The 12,541-nt window shown below is 43.5% G+C and overlaps 1 protein-coding gene and 1 pseudogene across 1 annotated transcript in view; both read right to left on the bottom strand.

Moving 5' to 3' along the window:
• Positions 1 to 1,302: 1,302 nt before the first annotated feature.
• On the bottom strand, positions 1,303 to 8,264 carry LOC115324000 (annotated as a pseudogene).
• A 2,955-nt stretch (positions 8,265 to 11,219) lies between these two features.
• Positions 11,220 to 12,541, bottom strand: part of LOC8028829 (nose resistant to fluoxetine protein 6) — a 138,525-nt gene continuing 137,203 nt past the window's right edge. Inside the window, exon 15 of the mRNA XM_040211128.3 lies at positions 11,220 to 11,489. Within this exon, the coding sequence (XP_040067062.2) occupies positions 11,220 to 11,489 (270 nt within the window). The remainder of the gene's footprint in view (positions 11,490 to 12,541) is intronic.

The following is a 12,541-nucleotide window of genomic DNA, read 5'->3' as shown; positions in this document are numbered from 1 at the left end:
TGTGCTTGGCGGCTACAGTACATTAGTCAAGGATGTCTCATCTCTTTCCTTTTGCTAGTAGCATGTCGACTGCTTTGTATTAGAAAATTGAAAACTGTTTGGACTGCTCTGAAGCATTAGAAATTGCCCTTACCTTCCTTAGTCTGCCATATTAATGCTAATGCTGATATGTAATAAGTCTACTGAACCAGATTTTGCTAATAAACAAACACATTCAGTAGAAAGGTTGAGTGGCTTTATTTGTTTTCTCCAAGTACACTCTGTTTTATACATAACATAAGATGCTGCAAAGCTACTTGCATTAGCAGACAACTAAGTGTATATTCCGTTTCACGATAACTTGGCGAACACTGGAGGCTACGGCTCCCGCGACAAAGTAAGAACGTCGGAGCGAGGCACGTGGCAGCACGTCCCGGGAGCGTTCCTGTCACTGCGCCAAATGCAAGGCCCGGCTGGCTGAACCGGCTGTGACCTGCTTGCCAAGAGTCATCCGCTACGAAACCGAACAACTTCGGAGAAACGTCGAACACCGCAAAACTGCCGTCCGTTAGGGTAGCGAATCCTTCCGGAATATCTTCTGAGACAACAACACGCTTAATTTGCCCACGATTCTGTTGAGAATGCTAATGCTAGGCTGATGTTTCGAGCTGGAGCGGGACAAAAGACTGCTAACTTTGTTGCCAAAAAATGTCCCTTCCTAAAGAATGACAGTACATGTGTAGCACATATGATCTGGACATGTTGTGGCAACAAGGTTAGCAGGAGATGTGTCCCGGAATTAAACGCTCATTTTTTAACAGTGCACCGTTAAAACAGCGTAGGAAAAGCTTTAAGAACGCAAAAATCTAGACATTTCGTGTGGCTTTCATTTATTGTGCAAAACTTCAAACATCAGATAGTTCCCACCCAATAGGGAAATAGAAATAAAATTATTCTCAATTGATTCCCATATCAATATTTCCATCTAATTAGACAAATTTGGTTGGGATTGAAATAATAGTTGATTGTGTAAAACGTTTGCTGTCTAATGCAAAACGAAAGGATGCGTTATAATATTTCTACAATAGGCCAATATTTGTAGGTGCATTATGCATTTTTTAGCTTTATTTCTTAAAATTTCATTATAGGTACATCACAGCACAATAGTTCAACGGCTGCAGTTTGAAGGTTCCGCTGTCGTTCTTTTGGGGATCACGGTGCCATTTCTGTCAGCGGCGAAGGTGTTCAAGTTTAGTTTTTTGCTTCTTGTATAAGGTAGTCATATTCACCATTCAACCTCATGCAGCGACTTTTTGTTGTGTTTTAGAAAAGTACACATATGCAATCGTCACTGCAACCGCTCAACGCTCCATCTGTCCCCTCTTTTCACTAAAGTATAAAGTTAAATCAGAGGTGCGGAAAGTCTGAATTTTGGTTTTTCAGTTATGTTTAAATTGTTATCTGAAGTCCTAAATTCTGGCCATACATATTTAAGCATTTCAATTTGGCATTAAAATGCTTAAATATTTGTGTTTTATGTTTAAGTCCATTACAGAAAAAAAAACATACCCGGAAATATTTTATTGTGCCAACAAAAATACATATTTTAAAGGGAGACTATAACAAAATTGCCGCCCTTACTTTGTTATATATATATATATATATATATATATATATATATATATATATTCAGAGGAGCAGTATGACATCGGACACGCCAATATCTTGTTAAAAAGACACGAAAAGAAGTTTTAAAACGAATTAAACGATTATCAAGGAGCACCTGGTGGATATCGGTAACGCCTCGTTTGTAATGCCCGTCTAAAAACCTTGACAGATAGTGACGGTAACTGTCTCGCCTCCGGCCACGACGAGAGAAGAGCTGAAGGAGGAACTCCCTCTCCCCGAGAATCTCTTTTGTGTGTCCCAAAAGTCGCTGTAGTTCCTCTACAAGAATATAGAAGATTACCCCGTCACTCAAAAATCGTACAAAAGCAGCCGCTTCGGTGCCTGGAACGACTAGGCCATCCTCTCGACGTCAGCCTCGCCGCAGCTTTGCTCGTCCCGAGACGAACTACGCCACGATTGCGTCGATTTCACGTACTCTATGCTGGCTGTTCTCTGTGCGCTTCCCAGAGTGGGACGTTTTTAACGAAAATAACATCCACCAGGCTCAAAATACAAACGTACGATTGTCATCTACAGATATTATAGATCACAGTCAACGTATTTTTCAAAACGACGAGTATATTTCAAAATTCATTGAAGTATCCATTAAAATAAAGTTTTCATTGAAGTAGCTTGGAATGTTTGGATATATAGAATCAAAAATATTCATTACAGGCAACTGAAGAACAATATTTATACTGTTAAACAATTGTCCTTTAAAATATTAGGTTGTGTTTATTTGAACAGTGCAAGACTCATTTAGTATCCATCTGTTTAAACTGTGATTTAAGCACCGTTTATAGGATGGAAATATATAAGTATGAATTACATTACACTCCACACATGCAAAATTTATTAACAACTCTATAATTGCTCAGTTGCTAAATTACTTATACCACTTGTCGAAAATAGACGACGTGCTGTGTCAACTGCATAGAAATATCACATGTAAAATACGTAAATTTTGTGCAAAAATAAAATCAACACATTTGCTTGAACCACTCTAAGTTAAGAGTTCAGCAACGTTTACAAAGGAAAATGTTTCTTCAACTGCTATAACCGACATTATCAATATGAAATAAAAAAATAATGAAGCATTATTTTTTTATTTACGACTCAGAGGAAATTTGTTCAGGCTCTTACTAACCAATTGCATGCAGTCTTTATATTATCGTATCTTTAAAAAGCTAAACCTAATGCAAAACAACGTTTCCAATGTTTACATTTGTAATTCGGAGGAATTAAAGCAGCTTCTGGACAATTCAATGAAACCTTCTTCATAATATTACGATCATTAAATCTTCCCTTCCAGACTGCACCAAGCATTCCGTACAATGTCGATGGTTTAATAAAAGGAACACAGCAGTCATAGAGAATTCCACCTTGCATTTTGTTTTCTTACGCTGGCTTACTGTATTAATAAAAAAGAGTGTTCTTACGTAAAGGATGCTCCTGAAAATGTTTGCCGGTAACAAGTTTAATAACATTCAAATTACTATCTGATGGTCCATTTAATTCGGAACCGCTCTCTGTCAGTAGTCGATGTGTTTTTAAGAGGTGAAATAGTAGATTAGTTTTAGATGCGGAGCATCTCTTGCTCGGGTCTATTTCCCGCGGCGTCGGCGTCGTAGTCCGCACTCACACTACGCATGCGCAACTCTCCTCCTTCCCTCTTTCCAACAGCTGCGCTTTGCTCTCTCCGCTCTCTTTCTCTACCAGCTGCGTGCACTTCGCGTGCGTTCGCTTCTATCACACCGCGCGCGCATGCGCAACTCTCCTCTTCTAGTCTCCTCTCCTTCAAGTGTGAATATAAGCAGCGGTAGCGCGCTGCGAGCGTTCAGTTCACCGCTGTTGAATCCACTTCACTCCGTTCTTCCGATGGAGCGTGATGGAAGCAACAGTCCCGTCAGTTAGTGGGTTGGCGCAAACAAGCGTCAGCACCACCCAGACTTGTACCGTACGCATTACAAGTAATCAAATTACTTGTAATCGATTACTTTTTGGAGGAATTTTGTAATCAGTTGATTACTTTCATTAGGCAGTGATCACAAGAGTAATCTGATTACTTTTTGAAGTAATAAAATAACTTGTAACCGTTACAATTTGTCCACGGCTCCCCCCCCCCCCCCGGCACACGCCTTTTTTTTATAAAATGACAAAAATAAAATTTGCTTTTTTTTTTCGGCTGTAGGACCGTTCGTCGAAAGACAATTCGTAGCAGGGCAACTTGTAGCGGGGCAACTCGTAGCAGGGCAATTCGTCGCATAGGGCAATTCGTCATAGGGCACTTCGTCATAGGGCAACTCGTCATGATAATAATTCGTCACCCTATTGAAAAGCTTCTTATGTGTTCAATTTTCCCAGTTTATCAAGTATAGTGCTTCGAAATGAATATTCACGAACGGAGCTCCTCGCTTGTTTGGTACTTCCCTTTGAATGGTTTGCGCAGTCCTTCGGTTAGTAGTATATAGAAATCCTTCGTAAACCAGCATCTCTCTGCCTCTTGCAGCCCCGATGACTTCCATAGTGACTGCGAAGATACACGCTTAGACCAAATATTTTATAGCATTTTGCAGATATACGAACATGCCCTCGGACTTAAAAGGACGTGGCTAACAAAGAGGTCCTCAAAACTTTATCTTGTAAGCCTTGAAAAGTTAGTCCCGAACTTTCCGAAAAAAAAAAAAGATAAGCGAAATTGAAATAACAGAGGCACTTAAAGGCCGACGTACAACCTCGGCTTTCTGCAGGGAAGATAATCCTCTTAGCGCTCCCCTCTCCTAAGCTGCGCGGGGGCTGCCAGGTTGGGGCAAGGCAAAACGTGGAGAGGATATAGGAAAGGAGGTGGTGGGTAAAAGTGGAAAGCGCGAAGTGTACGTCGGCCTTTAAGTCAGCAGTGGGTCTAGGCAGTCGCATCATCACCAGAACGAAACGCCAGGGAAAAGCGGTAAAGATGAAAGGGACCAAAGAGAAGGAAGGAAGGTGGTAAAGATAATAGGCGCCAAAAGAAGTCTCCAAACTTCTGCTTGTAGGTCCTAGAAACCGGGCAAAGGATTGCGAACTCTCCAAACAGGATACGACCAGAGAAGGAAAGCCCCCGGCTTTTCTGAAACCCCTAAAGGACGCGGACAACAAAGTGGAGGTTGAACTTTTTTTGGAATGCTTCTGAACTTTACCATTTATAGATACATGTTCCATGTCCCCAAACCCCCGGTAAGCGGTAAGCCTTGAAAAGTTTGTTCTGAACTTAAGCGGTAAAGATGACAGGGAGCGAACGATAAGGAAGAAAGGTGGTATAGATAATAGGCATCGAAGAAGTCTCCAAACGTCTGCTTGTGGGACCTAGAAACCGGACAAGGGATAGTGAACCCTCTAAACAGAATACAACAGAGCACCGAGAGAAGCAAAGCAAAAAAAAGGGAGAAAAAAAGAAACATCGAAGCCTTATCTTCTACACAATCTTCTTCTATGACTCGACCCCCCCCCCCTTTCCCACACACGCACACACACACACGCCGGTTTTCGACAAGTTGCCCTAGCGACGAATAGCCCAATGACGAACTGCCCTAAGCGACGAATTGCCCTGCTACGAGGGCGATGAGGACGATTCGTCACATGCGCACTCGTCACAGGACGATTCGTCACATAAGAACATTCGTCACAGGATGACTCGTCATGCGGGCAACTGGTCACATCGATCGGGCAGGGGACGATAGTAAATTGTAAATTTCAACAACTGCCCACATTCACTGATGAGGAGTTTCACGACTTCCCACTGTCACATAAACCAATGGTTAGAAAAACTAATCTTACAATACTCCTCCGCTTTTACTTTCATTATATTACGAGTCTTCAGCAGGTTGATCTCAGTTGCTGGTTTGAACGAGCAATAATCCCACTGGCAGCCAAATCACTTTTTACTTTCGCCTTACATACCCCTCTTCGAGAAAACCAATAAGTATCGGAATTCTTTCTGCTGAATGTGTACGAGTACCCCTCGTGCAGCATCATGGCTCTACCTCTCTCTGTTGCGATCACCTCTATCCTTTGGAATGTAGTCAGAGTTCAAAAATAGTCGCTCTTATATGGCCTCCGCATTTACTGTTCGGGGCAGACCCAGAAGCTAAAACATCTGTTACAAATTCTTTGACCTTGAGAAGCGAAAGACATGCTAAGATAAGAGGTGACCAACTTTGTGAGGCCGAACCAACATTCAATGTTCGGGACCGAACCAGAAGCTGAAACGTTTGTTACAAATTCTTCGCCTTTCAGAAGCCAAACACATACTAAGATATGAGGTGAGCCACTTTGTCCGCCCGAATCAACTTGAGCAATACATTTCTGGGGGGACGAACCATTGCGGGACCGGTTGGTCGCGTGACGATTCATACTATGACGAATGTTCCTGCGTGACGAATCGTCCTGTGACCAATCGTCCTGTGACGAGTGTGCATGTGACGAATGGACCGTATCCCGGACTTTGTGACAAGCAATGTTTTGAGTTGAAAGGGGGTCGGGGCGATCTCTTCCGCTAATGGATACTACACATGATCCGTTTCAAATCCTGGAGCTGCTGCTCTTTTGTATAACATGCGAGCTCATCCACATGTGAATAATAAAATGAGCGACGCAAACTTTGAGCGACAACCCTTGCTTAAGCCTAAAGGTCCATACGCACATTCGCGTTTGAACGCGTTTGAGTGCGTTGCGGAGTCCTTGCGGCCAGGCGCGGTCGCTTGCGGAGCGACGCGCGCATTCCCGCAACGCTCGGTAGGGCGACGCAAGCGAGTAGAGACTCGCTCATCTTTCCGAAGCGCTACGGTGCGTTCAACCAATCAGAAGCCGAAAGAGGAGAAGGGGTGACGTGTTCGCTCGCCCCACCCGGCCGACTCGGCGAGACGTATCCGGTTCGCCGGTCGCAGTACTTGCTTTTTCGTTTTGGGGAGCGGTGGGGACTATATTTTCTAAGGCTGCGATGCTTCAAGCTTGACAAAACGTCGGGGAAGCCGGCGAGATTGTCCCAAGATCGAACACTTCGACGCTGTCGCTGTGCGCCGCCATGTTGCCTTGGATTTCGCTTACTATTGGTGAGCCACTAGCGACGATAGCGCGTTCTTATTGGTTCTTGACTGTGGTTGACTGCGTGTCAACAGAACTGTGCGTACAAGTTTGGCGCAAGCGGTCTTCGCAACGCAACGCGACCGCCTGCCGCTACGGAACGCACCGCTCTCAAACGCGAATGTGCGTATGGGCCTTTACAAGATCTAGAACCCCCTCCGCCCCCCCCCCCCCTCCACGCACACACACTGCGAACGCCCAAATCATTAAACGTCTTCAAACATATTTTATGCTTTTGTCCGCATTGTGAAGGTGCAACGATCACGAAGAGGGAACCAGTTTTTCTTCTTCAATACTTGTGCAAATGTGAAATATAGGTTGGAAGTAGTTCATTGTTATGAGCGCTAGAGATGTGTCTTCACACAATAAAGTAATCGGAAAAGTAACGATTACTTCTTTAAGTAATGTCCAATTACTTTTGCCGTCGAGTAATCAAGTAATCTAATCGAATACTTTTTAGCCAAGAGTAATAGTAATTGTAATCGATAACTTTTTTTTAGTAACGTGTACAAGACTGGCACCACCCCACAAACTAACAGCAACGCTACGTCCACTGAAGACAAAGCTGCGCAGCGAAGGGCACGCAACGCTGAGCGCAAACGCTTGAAGCGAGCGGCAGACCCTGAACTACGGCAACGAGAAGCGGCGTCCATTCGTCAACGTCGCGCGGCGGATGCTGAACTACGACAACGTGATGCAGCGGTGGTTTGAGAACGTCGAGCAGCAGAACCTGAGGTTCGGGACCGTGAAGTTCAACGTAAACGTACGAAGCAAGCGGCGGAACCCGACCTTCGAGAACGGGAAGCCGCATTGGTTCGTGAACGTCGAGCAGCAGAACCTGAGGTTCGGGACCGTGAAGTTCAACAACGTTACTAACACCGTTAATAACACCGTTAATAACGATCCGAAATGCTCCGCATCACCCTATGGTTCCCCTCGGGAAGATGGTGTAATTTTTTAGTTTCGATAATATTACTTTAATGCTAACAAATAAAAGTGTTAATGCATTAGCAAAAGTATTTTTATAATATGTAATCTTTGAAAAGATTTTTTTCTATCATACCCTTGAACGTTGCGGTGGTTCGGTCAGGGGCTACGAACGTGCTTACAATGTTGTAAATTAAAAGGAACCTTTCCTCAACCTGCGCTTCAAGTATTCCCATCAACATATGCAACACCTTGCTAAAAGCTTATAACCTAAACGTACCAAAAAGTGTGCCGTTTATCTGAAGCAATCTAAATGACATATGGGATTGCTATAAAATGTTTTTCTAGAAAAAGTGAAAACAAATTGGGACTGTTTGATTTTATCATATATTTATAAACTTTACTGCATAAGTCTTAAAGCTGTCTCCAAACAACTCCACGAAGGAAAATATTTATTTACAGCGCTCTTAAAGTGATCTGATGTTGATATCGCGAAATACGGCCTCAATGGAATTCACAGAACTGTGAGGGTCACTTGGTTGTTTCTATCCAGCAGAAACCGAGTGGTGAAGGGAAAGATGTCATACTTTTTAATCCATAGAATGTTCTTAGTCCAGGAGCTTTAGTAAAAGTAATATGAAAGGGTTTGCAAAAGTGTACCCCCTTTGAAACTTCAAAATAACAAGAATATATGTCATGGCAAGGTATAATAATGCTTCGTTTAAAGAATGGAACACTGTTAAGTACAAGCAGATGTGTTCGTTTTGTAGGCTTTGCGACTCGGCTTATAAAAGTTAGAGCTGCACCAATACCTTCATGTGGGCTATAGGCCCAGGTGGACCAAATATAACAGACAAATCGTAACATTAGGTCGTGCATCTAACCAAAACAAATGTGATAATATGTCTTTTTTATCATACTCAAGGTTTTAAGTAGCAACTTGCTTCGTCTGAACGAACCCCACTAATGTCGCGTTCACACTTGTAGATTTGCAGGCGAATCCGCGGGAAAATGGGCGCTGGCAGAGCGAATCTCCTCGCCGGCGAGCAAATATTCGACCCCGTTAGAAATCGGTCTAAGACGAACTTTCCCTCGCAAAAAAAAAAGTTTCCACGCCCCGTATCCCATTGGAACGCAGGGAGGAAATGGCGTTTTCGGGCGCCACATCATGGCCTAGTCGCACATGTCGTTGGGGTTCCCGCGGGAGTTGTCTGAATTCCCAAGTTGTGCAAAAAGCGCTGCCTCACCGGTATCGTTGTGCTAACAAAAATGCCAATCGAAACAAAATTATTCAACCGTTTTCGACAAGAGACATCTGAGCAACGAAGACAGTGCTCACAAAAACGATGTGTTGAATAAAATCGGCGCGAGCGGTACACCCGCCGGCGATGTGACGCGGCTACCGTGGCAGCTCGCTTTCTTGAAGTGCGCTTCGCCGACATAAAGCGCTTGGATCGAGCGCTGTCCTCAACCCTGCTGCTACTCCCCGCTGAAAGCGCGAATATTGGGGAAAGAGCCTTTCATACACTCTCGATAGACAATGTGATTTATTAGTTTTTGTTGTGATATGTCTTGAACCGGAAGGCGGCGGAACAAACCAAAAAGCAACTTACACTTTAAGCTTCTTAAAACGAACAGTTATTAGCGTTCGCTTATGAATAAAGAAAGCGGTTGAGTCACTGATAAACCATGCCGAACAACGTCCGCTCCAGTTCACGTGCAATGTGCAAATCATTTTCAGGCAATGACGTGGGCACGGCGCCCACAAAAAGTGATGCCGAAATTGAAACCCACTTCCACGGTTCCAGCAGGAAGTAGCAGCAGAGCTTAGAACAGCTCTCGATGCTTAATCTCGGCGAAGCGCGCATTTAGAAAGCGAGCCACCATGGCAGCCGCGTCTTGGCGCTGATAGCACGGACCGGTCGACGGTCCGGCGTTCACCTTCATATCGCCGGCGAGTGAAGGTGCTCAAGTAGTCTTCGTTTGCAAGTTATTTCCTTACTTCCTTCTCGTATCGCCGAGAGAATGTTGGGCAGTGTCTTGGCACGGCGGATTAGTTGTTAACGGCAAGAGGAAGCCTGCGAGAGCATTTTTTTTCGAACATCATTCAAGCCAGGTCCAGCCTGCTCTGATATACGAGTGAGACGAGCCCCGTAAAGTCATTTTGATAAGTGTTTAAAGCGCGTGGGTTTAAAGCGCGCGAACCCGACCTCTTCTTCTTCTCTTCCTTTTCTTCCTATGATATATATATATATATATATATATATATATATATATATATATATATATATATATATATATATATATATATATTATAGATTATCAATTTCTCTGCTGAGTCAGACCCATTTGCTGCATTTCCGGTTAAAAAGCTTACTGTCCAATCCCTGACACCAGTATTGCTGTCTTTTTCCGTCAGCGAATTTACCTCCGAGTTTCCTGTATCAGTCGCCAAGGTATTTGATTTATCTTTCGTGCAAGTTGCCTAAAAAGCAGGCATTCCGCGGTGATCTTCAACGAAGCAAACCTCACCATGAAATAACATTTTGTGCCAAGTTCTGCTGTTTCTTTTTTTTAGTCTAATCATGTAAGATATGCAGAATGCGAATATGATATTTGTTTTCTCAAAATCGTTGAGGCTGATTCAAAATGCTGGAAGGCAGTTGGTGATATTACATTTAGAGAATTGCGCGTCTTGAGGAGTGGGTAAATCCCTAACATTCTTCGTAAAAAATGTTGTAGTTCGTGTGAAATACTGTGTATCTGTTGGCGCATGCTGCATCATCAAAAAGTGCGCTGTTTACAAAACAAGAAACATGTTTATGATCAAGAATGCAAACAATTGTCACCATCAGATCAAATGCGCATGTAAATATGAATATTCCGAGCCTAGTAAACACCCAATAAAGGTTTATTGTCCTATCAAAGAGAAAAAGGAAATACATATCTTGGGAAATGTCAGCTGAGAACGATTAGTTAAACAATGGTGCTTGCTGAGGTTAGAATAACAATATTTTGAAAGATTTCATGTTGTGGTTTCACCGGTAAGACTTTTTTTAGAAATGCGAGTATTACCTCGCGACTGGCGAAGCGTGAAATGTTAGGACCGCTAGAGATTTTCGAATATTAAAATTTCGCACGTTCCATGTTAATATTCCCTACAGGACGCGATATATTTTGTTTAATATGTCCGAATATAAAATGGGGCGCAGAAGCCTTTTCAGAAACAAGCTTACGACATTCTTCTTTACATACCCGTATTGAGGTTTTTATAGAATAGTGCAGGCACGTTCCATCGAAGGAACACAAATGATATAAGGTAGCATATCGCTTCATGGCAAACATACCTCCTTACTTTCTTATCAGTCACAGCTGATCATATCATGTAATTGCTTCTTTAAGAAGCAATTCAAAACTGTGAAAGCCAGGCGCGCAACAAACACATCGGTCCCTTCAAAGCATACAACAGCGGAACATGCGTGTGGTAATTACAATGAGAAGACGAGTTATAGACATCGGTGTGGCACTCAAAGGTGGCTTGACTGTCCAGCAGTGATAGCACCGCTCCTGTTCCCGTCCTGCATTCCTTTTTCCTTAACGAGCACGTCCGGCGCACTGAAGTTCTTAAATGCGTCTTCCACGAGAGGTTTGTCGCCGTTGGTCCCACTCGGCTTCTCGGGCCGCCTGCTAGGCATCAGGACTAGTTTTTCGAGGCGCCCCGTTGGTGCCTCGCAGACGACGAACAGCACGAAGCTCAGGAGGTAGCTGGTAACAAGAGCCCCGAAGCACTGCGTCACCTGGAAAGAAAGGTGCAGGAAAGACTGTCTCTTAATTGAGCAGTTCATCTCACAAGTGCCTTAGAAAGTTGAGCACCGATTAAAACGTAGTGTCTGAGAAAGGGACGCGACATACACGGTAACGCGTTGAGTTGAGCAGCAAAGAGGTGATTAGTTTTCATACTCAGGAACGCATCTTATAATTGCATTTATTAATTTCACCGGCGTAATGTTTATGGTCTTCTTTTGGCATAAAGGCGCTTAAATTGTTTTTTGTTCTTTTTGTAGTCTCTTTGGTTGTAGAAAATATGTGTAGATTTGACACCGATGGTGGATCTGAATTTCCGTATATATAAGACCGTTTCAGAATAGGGGGACCCAAAGCTTGGGAGCCTCTTAGGCTTACCACTGCGCATGGGACGAACCCAGACTGCGTTTTGGGATTTGGGTCAGCGCTCGTTCTTAATGAAAATTTAAAAAGTAGCATGGGGCCTCCATTCGCGTGGGGTCTGGTTACGTCGGCAGACATGCCGATCCCTTTCCGCTCGTTTCGGAGCGAATTCGTTATTGTCGCTGCAGTATTAGCCACGTTTGTTGCCAGTGAATGATGCCGCCGGCTTTCGCTTCGGCTTATCTCGCTCAAAAGACAAATCCTGCGCGTGTAGCTCGCCTCATTTTAAAGATCACCATCTGATTCTGGCCCTTCCTAAGCCTAAAGAAACGCATTAACCGTTGGCATGGCAACGTCACGCTAGTCATATAGTCATTGAATGTTCCCAGAGTAGCGAAATCCATTTAGTTCGCTTACCGGATGTGAATTCCGTCAGAATCGAGCTTTGATTGGCTGGTTTACCCTTGGTGGAAGTTATTAGTCTGCCATTTCGGAGGTAGGCCGAAAAAAACAAAATAAGTATCTAAATCATTTGCTCGTTACCACGGCAACAGCGGGTGCCCAATGATGGGAGCTCTGGGAATCGATGTGTTAGGACTGTACGAAACGTGCGTTGGTTTTCTGTAGATTGTTTTTTTTCTTTTTTTTTTTATATCAAGTAGTTGCTAATCTGGTTTGCAAA

This window comes from Ixodes scapularis, unplaced genomic scaffold (assembly GCF_016920785.2).
Source record: "Ixodes scapularis isolate PalLabHiFi unplaced genomic scaffold, ASM1692078v2 PGA_scaffold3__209_contigs__length_174095766, whole genome shotgun sequence".
NCBI lineage: Eukaryota > Metazoa > Arthropoda > Arachnida > Ixodida > Ixodidae > Ixodes > Ixodes scapularis.
This window is presented reverse-complemented; position numbering and strand designations above follow the sequence as displayed.